Source organism: Canis aureus, chromosome 6 (genome assembly GCF_053574225.1).
Source record: "Canis aureus isolate CA01 chromosome 6, VMU_Caureus_v.1.0, whole genome shotgun sequence".
Lineage (NCBI taxonomy): Eukaryota > Metazoa > Chordata > Mammalia > Carnivora > Canidae > Canis > Canis aureus.
The window spans coordinates 49,790,144-49,814,835 of NC_135616.1; the positions used below are offsets into that span (position 1 = coordinate 49,790,144).

General features: G+C 44.4%; 1 protein-coding gene and 1 long non-coding RNA gene across 10 annotated transcripts in view; one reads left to right on the top strand and one right to left on the bottom strand.

The window, feature by feature from the left end:
* Nucleotides 1–24,692, top strand: part of LOC144316068 (uncharacterized) — a 44,094-nt gene that overhangs the window by 12,879 nt on the left and 6,523 nt on the right. For 8 of the 9 annotated variants that reach the window (XR_013381864.1, XR_013381870.1, XR_013381868.1 and 5 more), the window contains exons 2-4: nt 7,503–7,636; nt 20,553–20,880; nt 22,131–22,204. This is a non-coding gene — a long non-coding RNA (uncharacterized LOC144316068). The remainder of the gene's footprint in view (nt 1–7,502; nt 7,637–20,552; nt 20,881–22,130; nt 22,205–24,692) is intronic. The other variant, XR_013381865.1, reaches the window with a different exon arrangement.
* The window catches only part of GPA33 (glycoprotein A33), a 47,274-nt gene continuing 28,459 nt past the window's right edge, over nt 5,878–24,692 (bottom strand). Inside the window, exons 4-7 of the mRNA XM_077901514.1 lie at nt 23,091–23,243; nt 8,931–9,050; nt 8,102–8,225; nt 5,878–7,652 (exon numbers count right to left, since the gene is read on the bottom strand). Coding sequence (XP_077757640.1) covers nt 7,520–7,652; nt 8,102–8,225; nt 8,931–9,050; nt 23,091–23,243 — 530 coding nt within the window. The 3' untranslated portion in view covers nt 5,878–7,519. The remainder of the gene's footprint in view (nt 7,653–8,101; nt 8,226–8,930; nt 9,051–23,090; nt 23,244–24,692) is intronic.

A 24,692-nucleotide genomic window follows, 5' to 3' on the forward strand; every position in this document is an offset into this window, starting at 1 on the left:
CTTGGGGAAACAACTGATTTCAGGGCTGAGAAAGAGAAAGTACAATATACACCCGAAATACCTTAAGTCAGAAAGTGATGAAGTGTACAAAGAATTATAGAATTGTCAAGGGTCTAAGAAGCCAGCTAGAAAGGGGCTCCCAAAGCCAAATCTTGGACTATTTGAGCATCAAAATAAGTGATGACAGCAATGGATTATAACCCAGGAGATAAAATAGAAACACAAGAGCCCATAGAGATTTAATCAATTGATGAGTAAGTTCAAACTCTGATGAGAAATGGGATGTTTACATAGTCTCTAAGAACCTCTCAAAAAAAAAGTTATTCATTGCAATGGGAAAACAAGTAACTTTAGAATGGAGAAAACTTGCAGACACCACTTTAATCCAGTGATTAAGGTTAACATTATCGGTAAATGAAAATTAAAATCCTGTGCCACCAGGTAGGATGCAATGAGAAGAACAGCTTCATTTCTGTGATTCTCTTCTCTAAAACACATGAGTTTAATCATGAAGAAATAGCAGACAAATCCACATTGAGAGACTTTCTACAAAATACCTGGCTTATCATCAGAAGTGTCAAAGTCCTGAAAACCAAGGGAAGACTGAGGAATTGTTCCAGACTGAATACATATGAGAGACGGATAGACAGACCAACAAAGATATTACATATGTTATATGTGCAACGTATAACTGGATGCAATAAGGTAATTCTGAACTAGATTCTCTTGCTCAAATGGATATTCCTGGAAAAACTGGGGAAACTTAATGAGGTCTGGGGATTTCCTGCTATCAATGGCTGTTGCATAGGGACATATCCTGATAGGGAGGAAATGCACATTAAATATTATGCATATATAATACATATTTAGGGTGATGGGGCATTGTGTTGGCATTCTGAAATGGTTCAGGGGAAAAAAGTCTTTTGTGTTCTACTTACACATTTTTTGTAGGTTTTTCAAGAAAAATAGTATAAGGAGAAAAAAGTCCAGTGGAGGGATACAGTAGAATCACACCACCTTCCTGTATATGTTTGGTATCGACATAGGCATGGCTCCTACAGCCCCTCCCAGTCAACTGCGATGCTAGCACGAGACCACCCATGTGGAGAACCAATCCCCCATTTTCTAGAATTGGAAGGACATTGAAAGACACTTGTTCTTTAGGCCTCAAAATAGGAGGATATGGGTGTTTCTAAAATTCCTTATTTGGAACTTAGGCTAGGTCTAAGTGAGCTTTAACTCTTTTAGATTCTCTTCACCCCTTAAGAAGGTGCAGAGGAGGGCAGCTCTGGTGGCTCAGTGGTTTAGCGCCACCTTCAGCACAGGGCATGATCCTGGAGACCCAGGATCAAGTCCCACGTCAGGCTCTCTGCATGAAGCCTGCTTCTCCCTCTGCCTGTGTCTCTGCCTCTCTCTCTTCTCTCTGTATTCTCATGAATAAATAAATAAATCTTAAAAAAAAAAAAAGAAGGTGCAGAGGAGTAGGGATGAAGAGATTTAGTACTTGGTAAAAATAGAATACTCACAATTGGTTACAGGTAAAGGCAGTTGTGATGGTTATTCTTCATTTACGCCTTCCCCCACTTCTTCTCTTTCCCTTCCTTCCTCGACTTTTACTCCAAGAGGCTGATCCCCATAGAAGGCATGGCCTGACGTCTTACCATCTGGCTTCTGCTTGGGTTCTTCCAGTGGGAAGTGGGCAAGGAGAGAGAGTGGTGTTTCCTCCCCTGCCCACTCCCTGCACTGGTGCTGCTGTTCTGGCATTGGCTTCTCTCCATGAAATCCCTTTTCCATGTCTCTAGCTCCCACTGGGTTCTGGAAGGGTTCACCACCTTCCTACCTTGTTCTTTTGGGCCTTGGGGAGATAATAGCTTTCCCAGGCATGAGGAAAATCTTTCCCAATGAAAGACAAAGCCTGAGCAATACATGATGGCCTTAATAAAAAAGCTAAATATACTGCACAAGTGCCCTCCTTTCATTCTAAAAGGGGCTTCAAGTGATTTGAAGAATAAATTCACTTTGCTTTACATTATAACTGTATGAAGAAGCTATGAGTACAGAGGAGGAGACGGTGAAGGTGTAGCAGATGTTCGATTGTTCAGTGTATTCACTGTTTCTCCCTGAAAAGGATGGTGGACCCATGTCTCAATGACATGTGACTTGCTCCATGCTGCATAATAGGAGCAGAAGGGATGGCAGCCCCTGGTAAGCAGAAGTTTTATGAGTGTTCTCAGAGTCTTTCTTTTTTTCTTTTTTTCCTGTGCTGTGAGACTAGCCCGGTCTCCAGAGCTGGGTTGATCTTCAGTCTGCATCCCAGAATGACGAAGATGTGCAACAGGGCCAAGCTAACCTGAGATAGCATTTAATATGAACAAGAAATAACCCTGTATTGTTGTAAATCACTGAGATTTTACATTGTTACCATGACATAATTTGGCTTAAATTGATTAATACAAAAGACATTTACCTTTCATTATTTAAAAAAAAAAAAAAAAAGGAAGGGCGTGCCTATGTGGCTCAGTCAGTTGAACATCCAGCTCTTGATTTTGGCTCAGGTCATGATCTCAGGGACCTGGGATCCAACCCCATGTTTACCTCTACACTCGGTAGGGGATCAGATTGAGGATCCTCTCCCTCTCCCTCCTGCCCCTCTCCCTTCTCTCTCTTTCTCTCTAAAATAAATAAATACACATTTTTTAAAAGGAAGGATTTTTTTTTTTAAGATGAGATAATGGTAAACCCATCTTGCAATATATCCTGGCCCTTTCCCACACATGGCAAAGGCAGGTTATATCCATACACTAACAAGAGAACTCAAGTACAAGGATAAGCACATGGCTAAAAATCAATACACATGGTAGAAGCCAAAATTTTTAAAGGGAGACCCTCCCAACTCTATAGCCAAATGAACTACAGGAATCATTTTTTAATTTTGGTAAGTCAGTTGCTGTAGAAATGAAAGCCAAAAGGTCCTCAGGGTCAAAGGTTTATGACTATGATACTTGCTGTTAACATAGATTTAACACTGCTGTATTTTTACTAGGATTGTTGTTTTAGAAGTGATCCAGTTACAAAGTCCCACTGTTTTCCTGTGGTCTGCCTCTTATCCTAATTTTCTTACTTTTAGTGTGTGATTTTGTAAAATTCTGGGGTTTGGGGAAATGCGCATACAGTGTCATATCTGAAATGTCTATTATAGTAGGTAACAATTCCCATATACAAATTTAAAACAAACAAAAACCCTGTAACTCTTTCTCCATCCCTGCTTGTTCCCCATTTAGTCATCCTGTACATATGCACGGGGTCAGGAGGAAATGTGGCCAAGTAGAAAGAGCATGGTCTTCAGAATCAGACAAGACTGAGTCTAATCCTTATCCTGATACCTACTAACTCTGTTAACTCTGGTGATGCTATATCCCTGAGCCTCAGCTTCCTCATCTGTAATGGAGAGGGTAGAAAGGCCTTTCTGGAAATCATCCAGAAGAGAAGGGAGGTGGGTGGAAGGATGGGTTAATTGGGTGATAGGCATTAAGGAGGGCACCTGCTATGATGAGCCCTGGGTGTTATACACAACTGATAAATTATTGACCACTGCATCTGAAATTAATGATGTGTTATATGTTGGCTAATTGAATTTAAATAAAAAAGAAAGAAAAGAGCCAATCTCTGTGAGCAAACTCAAGAGCCAATAGCAAGTATCCCCAAGGAGGTCCTACCCATAGGACGGCACTTCCAATAGGACTAGGCACCGCTCCTTCAGATACTTGGGGCCCTGAATCAGAACCTCCAGGGATGGGGCAAGGCTGGTGAATCCTTCACAATCCCCCCAGATGACATGATGCCTGGTGATACACACTGCTGTAGAGAGAATGGTTCCTTGAAGATAGCTAGCTTCCCTTATTCTGATTCCATGTTCACCAAGCAGCTGAGGGCATGGTTTTCATGGGGTGAGAATGCTTGGGGTACGTATACAGAAAGTCTGGTCGGCTTAACAGCTGCAAATAGCAAAGTGACATTCTGTGTTTATTAAACTTGCTAAAACTTACTGTGCCTTAGCTTCCTCAACTGTAAAATGGTAATAATATCACCTCTCAGAGTTGCTGTGAGGATTATGAGAGCTATATGGAAGGTGCTCGGAATGGTGGCTGGCCCAGAGCAAGTACTAGCTGAGTGTTCACTATTAGTATTGTACATCAGGCTCTGTGAGGCTGGTTAATGTCACTCTGCCTTTGAAAGCCAGTGCTGTGTGGGTGCAAACCAAAGCAACTTAACAAGTCCCTGAAGTGTGGCTGATTTACCAAGGTTAATATTACTTTGAAGGGACCTTTCTGGGCAGCCAGAGTCCCTTCTTAGGTGATAATATGCGTGACTCATCTTGTCATGTGCCTTAATATTTGCAACTGTACGTAAAGATTGTATGAAAAACTGGTTCAAATGCCTAACAAATGTCTAGCACACAGCCTTCCCTCAAACAATGATGCCCTTTGTCTCTCTTCTCAAGCACCATAAATCTTTGAACTGTCACCTGGAAACCACGCATTGGGAAGGGAATGCCTGACACCTTAAGGAGACTGTAATAGCTAATTTTGGCTGTAAGAGAACCTGCAACCATCTAATTCCCACTGTTTCTGGTTTGAAATAAATTCAGCAGGAGACTGTGGCCTTACCAGCTGATAATGTGATTTGAGACTCAAGTAAGAGAACCCCCACATTGGAATATGGACCTTTCAGCACCATACCTTTTCCACTTGTTTGTTGTTCCACTTGAAAACAATCACTTGTTTTCCTTCAAGATGCAGCCCAAACATCACATTCTCCTTGGAACTTCCTTGAACTCTCTCTGGGTCTCCACTGTGTTCCTGCATCTTCTCCATCTCACATGATCATGTGCCTGTTACCTCCATTAGACTTTAGCTCCTCCTGAGTTATAATGTCTTGGTGACCTTTATATATCCTGCAGCCAGAACAATGCTTGGTACATAATAGGTGCTCACAAAAGATTTGTCATTAAATTAATGCAATAGGTCCTGATTTAAGGCTACTGAATTAATGCAATGGGTCCTAATTTCCCTCATTTTCTTACACAAGCCTGGAACGAAGGCATGTGAACCTTCAGAGCCTTTCCAGACCAGAGAGATAAGCCAGCCAAAACTAGGGGACATGGCCACCTCCCCTTCCATAGCTTTATCAAGAACATGCTTGTAGAGACTTGCACCAGGGGGACTGGAAGGCACCTCAAAGTATCTAAAGGACCAGGAGATGACCTTAAGCAAGATACATTGACTCTAAACATTATTTATTCAATAGACATTTATCAAGTGTCAACACATGCCATGAATGAGATTCAGTTCCCACTCTTGCAAATCGTATAGGCCTAGGCAGAAACAGACCATGGTAATGAGAGTACTGTGTAACAAGTGCTGGGACAGGAGGGAGCACAAGGTGCCATGGGAAGGGACACGGAAGAGACAACTTTGAACATATGGCAGGAGAGACAATGTCACAGGTGAGAACCAACTGTGGACCACGCTGCTTTGAGGAAGGAGAGCCACCTGTTCTGACAGCTGCAACAAAAGGATTGCTTCCTCCTCTCTCAGGAGGAGCTCCACTTGGGGTATAAGTGGCAAGAGCATCTCCACCATTTTCCCTGGACTATCCCTCCACTACCAGGTTGGGTTCTGTCCTGTTCCTAGCAACCACTGGAAGCAGTGCCACTGGCAATGGGACTCACAGGTTCTGACCTTGTACTCCGATCTCTCAGCCTGTCACCTTGCCGTGCCTCTCCTAGGAAGCAGAAGAGCTGTGCAATAAGCAGACACAAACCCACAAGACACGAGCTTTGCCTTAGTGTGAACAAACCCCACATTAAAAAAGAAATAAGAATTTCTACTAACAATTTTATTATTACTGATAGCATTTTGAATGAAGCAACGAATTTAACAAAATGTGTAAAAAATATATATTTTTTAAAATCTCAAATGGATGATAGATTTATAGAATTGGTTTTCCGATCAGAAAAGACAATGATGTTTATTTAATAGGAAACTACCTTTGGGCGTGACTAGCCACAGGACCCTGAGCCCTAGGCTGGGACGCTGCCTGTGCTCCGACAGCGGGGAGACAGGCCAGGCCAGCGGGGAGCTGCGGCAGGGCAGCGTGACTGTCAACGAGCAGAGCAGAGCTGGCACCGGGCAGGACCAGGCTGGCAAGGCCAGGGTTGGGTGTCAGGAAGCAGGGGTGGGCATGCCGGTTACTCTTGAGAGGAGTCATCATGATGTGAGAATGTGGGACCAGCTGAAAGAGGCTCCTGTGTGTGTACAACTGTGTGTTCACTTGTATCAGCACGTAATTCATTCACTAAACCAGTAAAGAGGTTTGTGCGGGAGTTGTTAGTCTACAAACATATCAGAGAGACCAGGGAGGAGAAGACTCAACTTATCAAAATAGGTACCTAGGGGATCCCTGGGTGGCTCAGTGGTTTAGCACCTGCCTTTGGCCCAGGATGTGATCCTGGAGTCCTGGGATCGAGTCCCGCATCGGGGTCCTGGGATGGAGCCTGCTCCTCCCTCTGCCTGTGTCTCTGCCTCTCTATCTCTTGTCTATCATGGGTAAATAATTAAATCTTAAAAAAAAAAAAAAAAAAAAAGGTACCTAGATTCAGCTGGAGTAAGTGCTCACTGGAAGGGCTGGGGCAGGGGGCAGTGAAGCCCAGGCTCTGGCCCAAGGAGCCTAGGCATATGCTAATGCTCAGATAACTGCTGTGTGGCCCTGAGGAGTGACAAGCTTGTTCCCATGTGTAGGGGAGATCAGGGTCCAGTTATAGGAATCACTGGGATTTGAGACAGGCCTATCGGGAAAAGTGGAGATGGAAACTGCATGGGCATCCCAGCCAGAGACAGGAAGTAAAGAGCCCCGGAGGAGATGTGCAGTGGAGTGGGAGGTGGCCCTTGTGAAGAGTTTCTGGAGTGTGCAGGAAAGCTGTGGGAGATGAGCTGCAAAGAGAACTGGAGGCCAACGTGGTTCCTGAAGCAGGAGTTTTCACTCAGGTTGGCTAAATAACAGGGAGTTCTTCTCAGGCTCATTTATTCAACAAATATGTACTGTATGCAGATGCTCCCCAGGGTGCTGTGCACACAGGGCAGCTGAGCAGTTCCTGCTCTCCCAAGGGGGTGCTGCTTCTGCAGATTTCAGACCACTCACAACCAGGAGTACGCAGGCTCCATCCTATGCCTCTGGGAGCCTCCCAGCTGCAGAGGAAGCTGAGGCTGTGGCCTGGTCCAGGCTGAGGGCCTGGCCGTGAGCTAGGCAGGGGAGTAGGAAGGGATCACTTCGTGGGTGAGGGCACTTGGCAGTCAGTCACAAGATCCCCTTAGCCAAGTCCTCCAGCAGATGACATAGGGAAGAAACATCCCATCAGTGACTGGAATGGAGGGCTGGAAAAATGGGGCAAGGAGAGGGGAGGCAGAGGCAGAGAAATGACACCAATCTCCCCCCCACCTCAGCCTGCAGCATGCTCCAGTCACCGGTCAGCGTGGCCATAGGACTCCCGCCCAGTGCTCCTCTCATCTTCTTGCCTGTAGTCATCCTCCTCTTCCGGCTCTGTTGGAGGCTCTCTCACCTGCTCTGAAGGCTTCTGGTAGGCCACCTGACTCCTGAGAGCAGGGAGGACAGAGGGGAAGGGTTGCTCTCACTCCAGCTGGGGGAGCTGGGCCTAGCACTCCTTATGGGAAGAGGAGACATTGGACCTGCCATCCCTACCCATCCAGATGCGAAGGGACACTAGGCTGACGAGCTAGCTCAGAGTAGACAGGTAGATGGCACAGACTGGCTCTGCTCATGAGCTCAGGGTGTGAGAGGAACAGGCTGGCTCACTAGGTAAGGAGGGGCGAGCCCGTGGAGGTGGCTCTACCTGACGCTGCCCCTGAGCAGGCCACAGGAAGCCTGGGAACTGCGGGCCTTGGAATCAAGTGCCAGGACTGCAACGCCACTTGCAGGGAAGCTGTCCCCAGTGGTGGCATGAGTGGAAAAGGCCATGAGGAGCTGTGATACTTCCTCCCACTCTGCTCAGCTCCTTGCCAACAAGCTGCCCACAAACACTCACAGCTTGGTGTCCTCAGCCTCGTCCTTCCCCCGGCAGCAGCAGCAGTAGACAATGATGCCAAGGATGATGATGGCAGCGGCCAGGCCCCCTGCGATGCCCGCATACAACGCCACATTCATGGAGGCTGCAAGAGACAGAGCAGAGCAGCTGTACCTCCCGAGTGCTGACAGGAGCCCAGGCATCTGGGGAGGCTGAGCCAAGGTGGGGGGTGCCTCTGGGCAGGCTCAGTCTTCCTCCCAGCCCAGGGAGTGCTGCCAGCTTCTAGTAACACTCTGTGAAGGGCATGACCTGGTAGGAAGGCAATCAGGTAGGTCTAGAGACTACTCTTCAGGATGGAGGTGTACACAAAGATACACAGGCCAATAGATTTGTGTCTCAACACTCTCTGGGCCACCCAGGTCCCTAAAAGCCCTCAGCTGTCAGCCATGCCAATTCCTACTCTAGCTTGTCCTTGAGCTGGTGGAGGTGACCCACACCAAAAGATAAAGTCCAGACTCTGGCAACTGACTCTGGGTACTTCTCTCAGGCCCGCTGAGTGGTGCTAAAGGCCGGCAGGACTGAGCAAGTCTCCAGCAGTCAGTCTGAGGCTCTACTTCCGAGAACCAAGGGAACTGGACTGACCTCTAGGCAAGGGAGCATGGAACAGGAGCATTTGGCTGAGGTCGCCCCAGCTACCCTGCCAGCCGGTGCCCCTAAGGAGGCTCCCCAATTCACCTCCACAGGGTCCCTCTCAGCTGCCTCTTTGGACCCCAAGCTACTGATCTTTTGGCCATTGTCCAACCCACCCCCCAACTCCTCACCCTCCCTCCCACCCCCAAACCACTCTTACGAGGTCTGACAGCCACAGTGATGTTACAGGACTCCATCCCCACCTCATTGCTGGATGTACAGATGTAATAACCCGACATGTCTGTGGAGATGTTCTTCAGAGAGAAGGTCTGGCCTGTGACTGGGAAGGAAGAACAATCAGGGTGAGGAGCCCAAGCACCATAGTTCAGTAGAGACACCTAGGAATTCAGATTTCTAGGCAGATGCAAGCACTGCCACTGAACTTGTCTGAGCCTCCTCTGTAATATGGAGAGAATATCGACCTCTGGGCCTTCCAGAACAACTGCAGGCAGGATACACAATTCTAAAGTGTTTAGAATTCAGTCAGGCCCCCTAGGTTTGAAGCCTGGTTCTGCCACTGATTAATTTTGTGACCTTGGCCCAGGAACTTAGCCTCATGGAACCTTAGCTTCTTTATTTATAAATAGCAATAGTCCATGTGAGGCACAGTAATAGTGAGTATAAAATGAGGTATTGATCAATACAAGCCCACATCAGAACACTTGATGTATATTAAGTGCTCAGGAATAATAAAATACATTATATACCACACAAAATGCTTTATAACTAGAAGATATGGTTATAACCACTTTTATGATCTTCAGAAACTGAATCCTTGAGCTTGGACTTACGGAAGAAGTCTTTGAGAAACCAAGAATGGCCCAATAGTCCTCATGAGAAACCTTCCTGCTAAATCTGTGATCCTATGAATCTCTTCACCTTGAAATGGAAAGCTTTATGCTTAGACACATTTATATGCCCTGTCTTCAAAGATGCTTTGTCCTAACTGCTATTTTGAGTGGAGAGTTAGAGACCTGTTCCTCTGCTTTGCAGCAGTTAGCCTTGTAAGATTCTGCTGCCATCAAGTGGCTGCATTTCCTCCAGAAGAGATGTTTGGCCTGGCAAGTAAGATCCAGTCATGCACTGCTCAGACATTTTAGAGGTGGTTCATAATCTTCAATAACAAGTCCAGGCTTTCTCTAACTGACTTATTTCACTCGCTATTATACCCTCTAGCTTCATATTGTTGCAAATGGCAAGATTTTCATTCTTTTTTTTATGTCTGAATAATATTTTGTATATGCATACCACTTCTTTATCCATTCATCAGTGGATGGACACTTGGGCTGCTTCCATATCTTGACTATTGTAAATAATGCTGCTATAAACATAGAGCTACATGTATCCCTTTGAATTTTTGTTTTTGTATTCTTTGGGTAAATAGTAATGTGATGACTGGATCATAGTGTAGTTTATTTTTTGTTTTTTTTTTAACTTAAATTCAATTAGGATCGTAGTGTAGTTCTCTTTTTAACTTTTTGAGGAACCTCCATACTGTTTTCCACCTATGTAGAATTTAAGAAACAAAACAAATGAGCCAAGGGAAAAAGAGACAAATCATCAAACTCAACACCCAAAGAACAAATAATCCAATCAATAAATGGGCAGAAGACATGAACAGATATTTCTCCAAAGAAGACATACAAATAAATGGCCAACAGACACATAAAAGAAGTGCTCAACATCACTCATCACCAGGGAAATACAAATCAAAACCACAATGAGATACCACCTCACACCAGTCAGAATGGCTAAAATTAACAAGTCAGGAAATGACGGATGTTGATGAGGATGTGGAGAAAGGAGAGCCCTCATACACTGTTGGTGGCAATGCAAAGTGGTATAGCCACTCTGGAAAACAGTATGGAGGTTCCTCAAAAAGTTGAAAATATACCTACCCTATGACCCAGGAATTGCACTAGTGGATATTTACCTTCAAAGATACAAATGCAGTGATCCAAGAGGGCACCTGCACCCCAATGTTTATAGCAGCAATGTCCATAATTGCCAAACTATAGAAAAAGCCCAGACTTCCACCTATAGATGAATGGATAAGGATGCCTGGGTGGCTCAGTGGTTGAGCATTTGCCTTAATGCTCAGGGCGTGATCCTGGGATCCCAGGATAGAGTCCCATATCGGGCTCCCCAAGGGGAGCCTGCTTCTCCCTCTGTCTGTGTCTCTGTCTCTGTGTCTCTCATGAATAAATAAATTTTTAAAAATCTTTAAAATCAGATGAATGGATAAAGAAGATGTATACACACACACACACACACACATACAATGGAATACTACTTAGCCATCAAAAAATGAAATCTTATCTCTTGCAATGATGTGGATGGAACTAGAGGATATTAAAATTTCTTTTTTTTATTTTTTTATTTATGATAGTCACAGAGAGAGAGAGAGAGAGGCAGAGACACAGGCAGAGGGAGAAGCAGGCTCCATGCACCGGGAGCCCGATGTGGGATTCGATCCTGGGTCTCCAGGATCGCGCCCTGGGCCAAAGGCAGGCGCCAAACCACTGCGCCACCCAGGGATCCCCTGGAACTAGAGGATATTATGCTAAGTGAAATAAGTCAGTCATAGAAAGACAATTATATGATCTCATTCATCTGTGGAATTTAAGAAATAAAACAGAGGATAAGAGATGGAGAGAAGAAAAAATAAAACATGGTGAAATCAGAGAGGGAGACAAACCATAAGAGAGTCTTAACTATGGGGGACAAACTGAAGGTCACTGGAAGGGAAAGGGGTGGGGTTGGGGTAACTGTGTGATGAACACTAAGGAGCGCATGTGATGTAATGAGCACTGGGTGTTATATATAACTGATGAATCACTGACCTCTACCTCTGAAACCAGTAATACATTATATGTTAATTAATTGAATTTAAGTAAAATTTTTAAATGCAAAAAATAAGAGAGACAAATAAAGAAACAGACTCTTAATTATAGTGAACAAATTGATGGTAAGAGTGGAGGTGGGTGGGGGGATGGGTGAAATAGGTGATTGGGATTAAGGAGTACACTTGTGATGTGCACTGGGTGATGCATGGAAGTGTTGCATCACTATATTGTACACCTGAAACTAATATTACATTGTATGTTAACTAACTGGAATTAAAATTAAAACGTAAATACACACACGCAAGTCCAAGCTTCTTAATACGATCACAGGGTTACATATCTGGTCCTGTAATCACCTCAGCTTTACCTCTTGCCAGTTCCCCTGGTGTGCACAGCCTCCCCCAGCCCCACCTCCACATTCTTGCAAGATTGTATCTTGGTGTGGATTTTCCTTGTCTGGATGTGCTACTTGGTATACTTCCTCAAATGTCCTATGATTTTCGTCAGCAATCTCGTATGGGAAGTGGAACAAAATCTCCAATGTCACAGAGGTAATTTAAAGCTTAGACAACTTAAGGTACTTGCCGAACATCACAAAATTAAGAAATGACAAAGTGTAACAAAAATCCTGTTTTAGGTCTAGAGCTCTCAAGAGCAGTTGACAATTTTCTTTTTTAAAAAAAGGTATTATAAAAATGATGTACATTCATTATAAGAATTGTACATGACATGAAGCTATTATTTCAATTCAGTTCAGACCAGAAAACCTTTAGATGCTTGATCGAATTAGCACTAAACAAGATGAAGACAGTGTTTATCTTGGCATGAGGGCTAATAGACATGAAACCAGGATGGTCACAGGGTGGTTAGAGTTCAAAATGGAAATGCTATTTGCGTTTATAGCAAAGGAGTTTAATCTCATCTGAAGGTTCAGGGAAAACTGGTATGAAGAACAGAGAATAAAATAAAATCATCCGTAATTTCACCAGCTAGAAATAACAGCTGGTGATTTGGGTTATTTTCTTCCAATCTTTTGCTATGTACTTTCTTCAGATTCTTCCCTTGAAACCCACAGCTGTATTTTCTGGGTGCTCATTCTATATAAAGTGCTACTTCTTCCATCCTAGAATTTCATATGTCATTGTTTTCTGCAATATTGCTTACATGTGACATTAATATGCTGTGCTAAAAAAGTGATCCAAGGCCAAAGCAAATTTCAAAATCATTAAAAATCATTATGTTTTTTAACAAGAGAACTCTTAGAGCTTCTAATTTGCTAGTGTGGACTGGGTGTTCCTAAATGAGGATTATAGTATTAATGGTCTTTCTTTTCTTTCAATTTTTTTTTAAAGTTAGTTAACGTATAGTATATTATTAGTTTCAGGGGTAGGATTGAGTGACTCATCAGTTGCATATACCATCCAGTAGCTCATTACATGAAGCGCCCTCCTTAATATCCATCACCCAATTACCCCGTCCCCCACCCGCCTCCCCTCCAGCAACACTGTTTGTTTCCTATAGTTAAGAGTCTCTTATGGTTTGTCTCCCTCTCTGATTTCACTTTGATTTATTTTTACCTCTCTTCCCTTATGATCCTCTGTTTTGTTTCTTAAATTCCACAGATGAGTGAGATCATATGATAATTGTCTTTCTATGATTGACTTATTTCACTTAACATAATATCCTCTAGTTCCATTCACATTGCTCCAAAAGGCAAGATTTCATTTTTTGATGGCTAAGTAGTGTACATTGTGTGTACATATGTGTGTATATATATCGATATTTCTAGATATATCTTCTTTATCCATTCATCTGTTGGTAGACATCTGGGCTCTTCCCATAGTTTGGCTATTGTGGACATTGCTGCTATAAACAATGGGGTGCAGGTGCCCCTTTGGATCACTACATTTGTATCTTTGAAGGTTAATACCCAGTAGTGCAATTCCTGGGTTGTAGGTAGCTCTATTTTCAACTTTTTTGAGGAACCTGCATACTGTTTTCCAGAGTGGCTATACCACTTTGCATTGCCACCAACAGTGTATGAGGGCTCTCCTTTCTCCACATCCTCACCAACATCTGTCATTTCCTGACTTGTTAATTTTAGCCATTCTGACTGGTGTGAGGTGGTATCTCATTGTGGTTTTGATTTGTATTTCCTTGGTGATGAGTGACTGTTGAAGAGACTGTCTTTTTTTCATTGTATATTCTTTCTTGCTTTGCTCAAGATTAGTTGACCATAGAGTTGAAGGTTCATTTCTGAGTTCTCTCTTCTGTTCCACTGATGTATGTGTTGCTTTTGTGCCCATAACCATACTGTCCTGATGATTAGCTTTGTAATACAGCTTGAAGTCCAGAATTGTGATGTCTCCATTCTGGTTTTCTTTTTCAACATTCCTTTGGCTATTTGGGGTCTTTTCTGGTTCCATACAAATTTTAGGATTGTTTGTTCCAGCTCTGTGAAAAATGCTGGTGGTATTTTGATAGCAATTGCATTGAATGCGTAGATTGCTTTGGGTAGCATAGACATTTCATCAATATTTGTTCTTCCAGTCATGAATATGGAATGTTTTTCCATTTCTTTGTGTCTTCCTCAGTTTCTTTCGTAAGTGTTCTATAGTATTCAGAGTACAGATCTTTTACCTCCTTGATTAAGTTATTCCTAGGTATCTTATGGTTTTTCATGCAATTGTAAACATGATCAATACCCTGATTTCTCTTTCTGCTACTTCATTGTTACTGTATAGAAATGCAACAAATTTGATGTTGATGAATTCCTATATCAGTTCTAGCAATTTTCTGGTGGAGTCTTTCAGATTTTCTACATAGAATGTCATGTCATCTACAAAGACTGAAAGCTTGATTTCTTCTTTGCCAATTTGGATGCTTTTTATTTCTTTTGTTGTCTGATTGCTGAGGCTAGGACTTCTAGTAAGTACTATGTTGAACAAAAGTAGCGAGAGCAGACATCCTGGTATGTTTGTGACCTTAGGGGGAAAACTCAGTTTTTTCCATGAAGGATGATACTTGCTGTGGGTTTTTCACATATGGCTTTATGATGTTGAGGTATGTTTCCTCTATCCCTGCACTAAAGAGAGTTTGGATCCTATTGGCTAGTACCGGTGAGAATTTTGCACCCATGTTCATCAAGGATATTGGTCTGTAATTCTCCTTTTTGGTGAGTTCTTTGGTTTGGAGATCAAGGTAATGGCCTCATAGGATCAGTTTGGAAATTTTCCTTCCATTTCTATTTTTTGAAATGGTTTCAGAAGAATAGGTATTAATTCTTCTTTAAATGTTTGGTAGAATTTGCTTGGGAAGCCATCTGGCCCTAGACTCTTGTTTCTTGAGAGATTTATTATTATTATTATTATTCTAGAGAGAGAGAGAGAGAGAGAGAGAGAGAGAGGCAGAGACACAGGCAGAGGAAGAAGCAGGCTCCACGCAGGGAGCCTGATGTGGGACTCGATCCCAGGACTCCAGGATCACGCCCTGGGCCGAAGGCAGGCACTAAACAACTGAGCCACCCAGGAATCCTTGTTGAGAGATTTTGATAACATCTTCAATTTCTTTGCTGGTTATGGCTCAGTTCAGGCTTTCTATGTCTTCTTTCAGTTTTGGTAGTTTATGTTTCTAAGAATGTATTCATTTCTTCCACATTGCCTAATTTGTTGGCATATAATTGTTCATAATATTCTCTTATATTTCTTCAGTGCTGGTTATGATCTCTCCTCTTTCATTTATGATTTTATTTATTTGGGCCCATTCTGTTTTCTTTTTGGTAAGTCTGGCTAGGAGTTTATCAATCTTGTTAATTCCTTCAATGAACCAGCTCCTAGTTTTGTTGATCCATTCTAATGCTTTTTAAAAATTTCTATCTCATTGATTTCTGCTCTAATCTTTATTATTTCTTTTCTCCTGCTGAACTTAGGCTTTATTTGGTGTTTTTTTTTCCCCAGCCCCCTTAGGTGTAAGGTTAGATTGTATATTTGAGCCTTTTATTGTTTCTTGACAGAGACCTGTACTGCTATATACTTCCCTCTTAGGACCACTTTTGCTGTATCCCAAAGGTTTTGAACTATTGGCGTTTTCATTTTCATGTGATTCCATGTATTTTAAATTTGTTCTTTATTTTCCTGGTCGACCCATTCATTCTTCAGCAGGATGTTCTTTAACCTCCATGTATTTGTGGTCCTTCCAAATTTTTTCTTGTGGTCGACTTCAAGTTTCACATAATTGTGATCTGAAAATATGCATGGTATGATGTCTTTTTGTACCAGTTGAGTCCTGACTTGCAACCCAGTATATGATCTATTCTGGAGAATGTTTCATGTGCACTTGATAAGAATGTGCATTCTGCCGATTTAGGGTGAAATGCTGTGAATGTATCTGTGAGGTCCATCTGGTTCAGTGTGTCATTCACAGCCCTTGTTTCTTTGTTGATCTTCTGCTTAGATGATCTGTCCATTGCTGTGAGTGGGGCGTCAAAGTACCCTCCTATTTTTGTATTATTATTAATGAGTTTCTTTAATTTTGTTATTTGTTGACTTATATATTTGCTACCAAGTTAAGGGCATAAATATTTACAGTTGTTAAATCTTCTTGTTGGATAGATCCTTTTATAATGAGAAGGCGTCATCCTTCTTCATCTCTTAGTACAATCTTTGGTTTAAAATCTAATTTGTCGGGATCCCTGGGTGGCGCAGCGGTTTGGCGCCTGCCTTTGGCCCAGGGCGCGATCCTGGAGACCCGGGATCGAATCCCACGTCGGGCTCCCGGTGCATGGAGCCTGCTTCTCCCTCTGCCTGTGTCTCTGCCTCTCTCTCTCTCTCTCTGTGACTATCATAAATAAATAAAGAAAAAAAAATTAAAAAAAAAATAAAATCTAGTTTGTCTGACTTTAAAGCTGGCTACTCTAGCTTTCTTTTGATGTCCATTAACATGATAGATGGTTCTCCACCCCTTCACTTTCTAAAATGAGTCTCCTGTAAGCAGCATATCAATGAGTCTTGTTTTTTTTATCCATTCTGATACCCTAAGTGTTTTGATTGGAGCATTTGTTCCATTTACATTCAGTAATTATTCAAAGATATGAATTTAATACCATTGTATTACCTGTAAAGTTGCTGTTCCTGTAGATTGTCTGTTCCTTTCTGATCTTTGTTACTTTTGGTCTCTCTTTCTGCTCAAAGGATCCCCTTTAATATTTCTTGCAGGGGGGCAGCCCAGGTGGCTCAGCGGTTTACCGTTGCCACCTTCAGCCCAGGGCCTGATCGTGGAGACCCAGGATCAAGTCCCATGTCAGGATCCCTACATGGAGCCTGCTTCTCCCTCTGCCTGTGTCTCTGCCTCTCTCTGTCTCTCGTGAATGAATGAATAAAATCTTTAAAAAATATATTTCTTGCAGGGCTGGTTTAGTATTCGCAAATTCCTTTAGTTTTTGTTTGTCATAGAAACTCTTTATCTCTCCTTCTATCCTGAATGACAGCCTTGCTGAATAAAGGATTCTTGGCTGCACATTTTTCTCATTTAGCATATTGAATAATATATCATGCCAGTCCTTTCTGGCCTGCCAGGTCTCTGGGGACAGGTCTGTATCAGCCTCCTGTGTCTGTCCTTATAAGTTAAGGACCTCTTGTTCCGAGCTGCCTTCAGGTTTTTCTCTTTATCTTTAATTTGCAAGTTTCACTATAGTATGTTGTGCTGTTGACCTATTTTTGTTGATTTTGAGAGGAGTTCTCTGTACATCTTAGACTTGAATGCCTGTTTCCTTCCCCAGATTAAGGAAGTTCTCAGCTATAATTTATTCAAATAAGCCTTCTGCCCTTTCTCTCCCCACTCCCCCCATCCCCTGCTCCGCTGTTCTTCTTCTGATACTCCTATACTATGGATATCATTTCACTGTATGGAATCACTGAGTTCCCTAAGTCTTTTGTGATCTAATAGTTTTATTTCCTTCTTCTTTTCAGCTTCCTTATTTTCCATAATCTTATCTTCTATATCACTGATTCACTCTTCTGATTCATTCATCCTTGGTTTTATAGCCTCCACTTGGGACTACATTTCAGTCATAGCATTTTAAATTTCAGCCTGACTAGATTTTAGTTCTTTTTCTCTATTGTAAGGAATTCTCTAGTGTCATCTGTGCCTTTTTCAAGCCCAACTACTATCTTTATAATCATCATTTTAAATTCTAGTACAGACATCTTACTTCTATCCATATTGATGAACTCCCTGGCTGTGAGTACTACCTCCTGTTCTTTCTTTTGGGGTGAATTTTCTCCATCTTGTCATTTTGTCCAGAAATGAAAAGAAGAAAGGAAAAAGAAAAGCAACAAAACAATAACAACAAAAACATAGGTCCTGGGTGTGTTTTGGCCTGCTTTTAAAAGAAACTAGATACCAGAATAAGAAAGAAAAAATATATGAATAAAATAAAAGGAAACAAAAAATAAAAAAAATATAAAGTATATATAAAAATTTTAAAATAAAAAAATAATAAAGAATAAAAGTACAAAAGATGCTAGATACTATTTTCCCCTAAAGCTGAAGGTTTGCAGCTCTCTATGATCAGTAAACTCGGTGAGAACCAGGGTTTGTGTTGTCTTCTTGGGGAGGGGCGGGTTATGCTGATTCTCAGGTGAACTTGCCCTAGTGAAAATGGGCCTCCAGGGCGCAGGGAGGTAGGGCTTTGTGTAAGTGGCTCTGGGCTCCACTAGGTGGCACTGTTTTTGCTCCCCTAAGGCTTTCAACACTGTTGGGCAGGGTGAAAGTGGCAGCCCCTGCCCCCTCTCTAGCCCCAGAGTTGAAAATTGGGCTCCCCACTCTTCGCAGAATCAATCACTCTTGTCGCCCTGATTTCCATCAGAACTCTGCGTTCACCCTGCTTGTGTCCAAGCTTTTTTTGTCTCAGGTGCATGACTGAGTTTCAGGACTCCTCCAGATTTTAGGGACTCCAGCAGCACAGACCTGCACTACTCCTCCTGGGGAGGGTCTCACCACGCTTCTGCCTTTTGCTGGACCCGGCCCGGGAAAGCGTCACACAACCACGCAGTTCATGGCCATCTAGGCAGAAGGCCAGCACCTAGACTTGCTGTTCTCAGCCGGGTCCCACGTCCCTATGCCTGGGGACAGTGCACCACTTAGGCGCAATCTGTTGTTCCTGTGACCCAGGGGACCCTCAGATCACAGTGTCACACCCGGATTTCTGCCCTGCTCTGCCACCTGCAGCTCCGGAAGGTCTGCGCTCGCTGCCGCAGCGCCTGGGGAGGTGGCGGGGGTGGTCCTCCAGCAGGCACCCTCTATGCCACCTATATTCAGCCGTGTCACACTGGGGTCCGGCCTCTGCACCTCCCACCTCCCAAAAGGTGCTCACTTTTCAGCTTGTCCACTTGCGGTATTCGTTTTCTCAGAACCTCTGATTGATTTCTTGGGTGTTCAGAATGATTCAGTAACTGTCTAGTTGTATTCGAGGAACGAGACCAACTGAGGGTCCCCTACTCCTCTGCCATCACAACGCTTCCTCCCTAATGGTCTTATTTTGTAAACTAATTGGATTCTTTTATTTTTAGAGGGATCTTGGGGCTCCTGGGCTGCTCAGTCAGTTGAGTGTCTGACTCTTGATTTTTGGCTCAGATCATGATCTCAAGGTTGTGAGATCGAGCCCTCCCTGCCCTGGGCTCCATGCTCAGCACAGGGTCTGCTTGGGATTCTCTCTCCCTTTCTTTCAAAACTGCCCCAACCTGCTCGGGCGCGCTCTCTCGTAAATAAATAAAATCTTTAAAAAAAAAAAAAAAAAAAAAAAAAGAGGCATCTTGAAGGAATACATTTTGGGAAATGTTCTATGACCCTGGGAATACTTACAGGGTCTATAACCCTTATCAGATTCCCCCTGCTTTAGAGTGCGAGATTCAGTCTATGTGTAAGACACAGAGCAGACACATCAGACAGGACTTCAGACTGCCTCCAGGACCGTGCTGGTTATCAGAGCCCAGCTTTGGGCTCTGGGGCTTGTTGCACAAAGGAAATGACAGTCATTAGAAGCTGCTCTGGAGGGGCACCTGGGTGGCTCAGTGGTTGGTGTCTGTCTTTGGCTTATGCTGTGATCCTGGGGTCCTGGAATCAAGTCCTGCATCAGGCTCCCAGTGCAGAGCCTGCTTCTCCCTCTGCCTATGACTTTGTGTCTCTCATGAATAAATAAATAAAATCTTAAAAAAAAAAAAAAAAAGAAGCTGCTCTGGAATTAACCAGTGTGTATCTAGTGCCACAAGATCTGCTCTGATTCTGAGCTGGGGCTCCCAAGCTGCTTGTCCTCTTAGAAGGGACCTAATACAGTTTTTGAAATCTGGCTAAAGCTAATGTTTGTGCTGTGGTGGTGACACCTTGTGGTCCAGAAGAGGAACGCACAGGACAGTCAGCCCTTCCCAGCACTTCAGGGCGACAGCTGGGGCGAGATTTCCCCACAGAGAAACCCTGGTCTCCCAGAGACACTGATGTTAAATTGGCAAGATTTAACTTTCATTTCCCTGGCCACTTTCCACCCCCACAACCCTGATCCTATGGCTTGTCAATAAGCTCAGGCTGCCACCTCTCACCCAGGATCCTCAGGACCCTCCCTGGCTGCAGGGCCCCTGCCCACTCTTTCAAACCTTTGAGAATCTCCTCTTCTAAAGTGCTCTAGCCCCAGAAGTACCCCTCCTTCCTTCTTTGAGACCCAAATTCCTACTCTTCCAGTACATGAAGCTCAGCTGGCCGACAAAGGATGTTCAGAACTATCATACATGGGATCTCCTCTTATCCTCTTCACAGCCTTCAGGGAAGGTGGTATAATGATCATCCCAGGTTTTCAGATGATGATACTAAGGGTCAAAGAGGCTGTGAGTGACTTACAGCTACAAAGCGGAGACACCAGGACTGAAATTCTTATTTACTGATTCCAGATTCCCTGTTCTTTACACTGCTGGCTTGCTTCCACCGATTACTAAGTGAAAGGAAGCAATCTCTGCTGTCTTCAGATGTAGGAGTGTGGAGGAACCCTACTCTCCAAGTTGTCCACTGTGGACTAACATGTTTTAAGAATTAGAACTGGGTTTGGTCCAATTGAAGAAGACAGGATAGACTCTGGTGCTCGTGAGGCGGGTGGAGACCCAAGGCTCTGAATGACCCCACCTGTACGCCAACACCGGGTGCAAGCTTGGCTGGCACTCCCAGATCTGGATTTTGATTCTGAGCAAACCTTAACCTGAAACAGGATGAAGCTTTTCCAAAGTAAGTATGCGAGTCTCCCTTTGACCTTCTTTCAAGTCCTTGGGTTTCTCCTCTTTTGAATCATAGAAAGACGAAGTTTTGGCTTCTAGCGCCTGGAAGTCTTTCCAGCTGGAGGCAGGAGAGCTATGAGTAGCGTAGTATCTGTGATGATGCTCCTCAGAAGGTGACCTCCAGGGCAAAGGCTGACCTCCCCAGCCCAATGCACAAGCTCTTTGCGATCCCTCCTTCCTGCAGCGCATGCTCCCTACCCTTGGCTGCATGGAAACTCACTGCTCCCGGGATATTTCCCACACCTCGCCCACTCATCCTTAAGGATCTAGTTCACATAACACACAGCATTAAGGAGTTCTTACCAGGCACGGTCTCCGTGCTTTACATGTACTTTTATTTAACCTTCATAGGAACTCTATGAAGTGAGTACTAGTTTTATGCCCATTTTACAGATGTAAAAACTAAAGCACAAAGAGGCCAAGTCAATCACCATGTGACCATGGTCCCATAGCTAACAAGTGGCAGAGCCAGGATTCAAGCTCACACCATGCTCTTGGCCACATGCTATATTGCCACCCCAAGTGCCCCCTCTTTGCAGAAACCCTTTTTTATCTCCTTGTGCATCCTCTGGTTTCCAACACCATTGGATATAAAACTATTATAGCATTCATCATGTAACCTTCAGCTCTGGGTCTCCCTATACACACTTTGCTGCAAGGAAGTGCAGGCCAACATTGTCCATGGCAGACCTTGGTGACCATTGCTGGAGTCACTGAGTCACGCACAGGTCAGGAGGCAGGCCATAGACCCAGAGGAGGGCTGCCAGGTGGTTTCAACAGAAATTCCAGACACACTCGATAAAAATTTGCCAGCCAGAAATTTGGAAACAAAACTGGAAGCTTGTTGAAATCCACATTATACTTTCTAATTTACATTAGATTGAGTGGGTTCTATTTGTATTATTATTATTACTTTTTAAAAGTTCTTATTTTGTTCCCCAAGTGAGTGAAGGACAGAGTGAAAAAGTTCATCCTCGTTTGACCAAAGCCTCAAAATGTTCATTCACCAGGTGGGACTCAGCAGGCCCCGGAGGGCTCTTCTCCTGCCCCATCCCATTTCTCACATGTCTCCAACCACTGCTTCACTTTTCACTGCCCACACTGAGTGGAAAGATATCCCAGAAGTTAAACCAACCGGCATCTTTCAGACTTTGTTTTTTTTTTGTTTTTGTTTTTGTTTTTGTTTTGTTTTATCTCCAGGAGCACTGGGTGTGCCAGGGGGCCCTCGAGCCCAAAAATGCCAGCGAGGTATTCCCACAGCAGTTGGTGCCAAGGTAATATGACAGTAAAATATTTATATAGGGTTCTTTGGTTGTTGGTTTTTTTTTTTTTTTCAGTTTGTTTCCTGATCAAAGGTCAAATACCAAGCTGCCTAGTACAAAGCAGGTGTCCAGGCAACCACAGCTGAACCTCATGTCTCCTGAGAACATGGGATCCTTCCAGTAGACCTGATCATGCAGTTGGGTGTGGCCCGAAATGGGGGGCATGGGATCCCTGGGTGGCTCAGCGGTTTAGCACCTGCCTTCGGCCCCAGGGTGTGATCCTGGAGACCTGGGGTCAAGTCTCACATCAGGCTCCCTGCTTGGATCCTGCTTCTCCCTCTGCCTGTGTCTCTGCCTCTCTCTCTCTTTATTTATTTATTCTCTCATGAATAAATAAATAAAATCTTAAAAAAAAAAAAAAGAAGAAATGGGGGGCATGTTTGGGAAGGTGAAGTTCAGTGAAGCCCGGATAGGGAATGAGGATGGGAATGCCTGCCTGTGAGTGCAGCCATAGTGCTAGACTAGGACATGATCATAGTCAAAATTAAATCCCACCCGGTGCTTTTGCACAGAGTGTGATCCATACATGCTCATTCGAGAGAATTGAGTTGCAGGGAACAAAGTTAACAAATGAACATTTATTATGTGCTTCCACTGAGTGCTTTACATGATTCACTTTTACTTCCCACAACAACCTGTGAGATGGGTATTATCATGAGAAAACTTAGAGAAACTGCAAGATATCACAGGCTGACTGCAGGGTGGAGGGAAAGAGCAGCCCAGCAGCCCAGCAGCCCTGCACGGAGGCCGGATTGGCCAGGCTGGGATCTCCCCTGGCAACTCTAGCCAGTCACCTGCATTTTGGGGCGGGGGCCCGTCTTCCCGCTGACCCTGTTACCTGGTGCGGCTGGCCGCTCCTTGTTCAGGATGTCATAGCTCTTCCAGCTGTACTGAGGAGCCGGAGAGCCCTCCTTCGACTGGCAGGTCAGCTGGATATTGTTCCCGATCACGGTCTCTCCCTCGATGCCGCAGTCCGGCGTGGAGGGCGGCACTGCAGAGTGGGAGGACCAAAGTGAAGGCATGACCCAGGAGGGGCCTGGGGACAGCCACCTTCCACCTCACTCACACACATACTACTTTGCTCATTCTAGGGCAGAGAAATTCATAGCCTCCTGGGGAGAGAAAGTGCCGTAAGGTCAACCCACCCCAAATATCTCCTCTGTGGCCTGTCACCATCAGCGGGCAGCACACACGGACATCAGGAAGTGTCCTGAGTGCAACAGTAGTCACCACCTTTATAAAGGTGGGGAGACTGAGGCCCAGAGAGGAGACTAGGCAAGACCTGGATGGGACTAGAACCAGGTCTTCTGACTCCACAGCCAGTACTCTCTCCAGTAGCCATAGCAACTCCCTCTGGTGTTGACCCTTTCAAGTCAATCCTGCAGTCCCTCAGTGTCCCATCTCTAAGAGCAGGGGACAATAGGTTTTCTGTAAAGGGTCAAAGGTAATATTTTAGATTTTGTGGCCATGCTATGGTCTCTGTCACTGCTTCTACTTTTTAAATAATCCTTTCTAAATGTAAAAACCATTCTTAGCTTTCAGGCCATGTATGAACAGGCCTAGGCTGGATTTGGCCAACTTTGCCTGCCTCCGGGTTAGTGGAAAGCCCTGTCTCAGAAGCCCTTCAACTCAAACTGCGGGCCACTGGGATGACATAGTGAGTGAGTTCCTGTGTTCAAGGAGTCCAGTGGGGCAAAAGACAAGTAATTAGACAATAACAGGCAGGCAGGAGGCCAGGCTGCCAGGGCAGGGATGACACAAGCAAGGTCACAGCCTGGGCCGTGACCTGAAGGAGGAGTGAGAGTAAACAAAGCCAATGGAGGCAGTGGTGGTCAGAGACAGGTGAGGGCACTCCACACAGAGTGTGCAAAGCATGTGCACAGGCCCTGAGACAAGAAGAAGTATCAGCTATGCTTGAGACTTCAGGTAGTATCCCTGGGGCTGAGAAGGGGAGAATACGCAGCACAGAGGGCTACCACTGAATGCCTTGGCAGGCCTGTCCCCTCCAACTCCTTTTTTAGACCCATGTATAGTCTGCTTCTCCAGTAAATAGTGCCACCCATTGTACAGTCCAGACTGCACTGACGCATGCTCACTGAGCATGAAGAGTAGCTGGGAGAAGCTACGCAGGATGCACCCCTCCCCTCTGGCCCAGCTGCCAGTTCTAGCTTTGCTCTGAAAGGCCAAGGTGCTTGTGGGTGGGTGTGCTCCACATCTTCTGCTGCTCCAGTGGAGGCCCACCAGGTGTGGGACAAGCATGGAGTAAGTAACAGGCACTCCCCTAAGCCTGCCCCAGTTGGACTCCCGTAAACCTAAGAGGTGGGAAGTTCAAGAACCGCCTTCCTACATCCTGGTCCAGGCCCCAGGGACAAGCAGCCTGGGCAGGAGGGTCGGACTGCTGCCTTCACTGGGTTCTGGCCCAGCAGGAACAGGAGAAGGT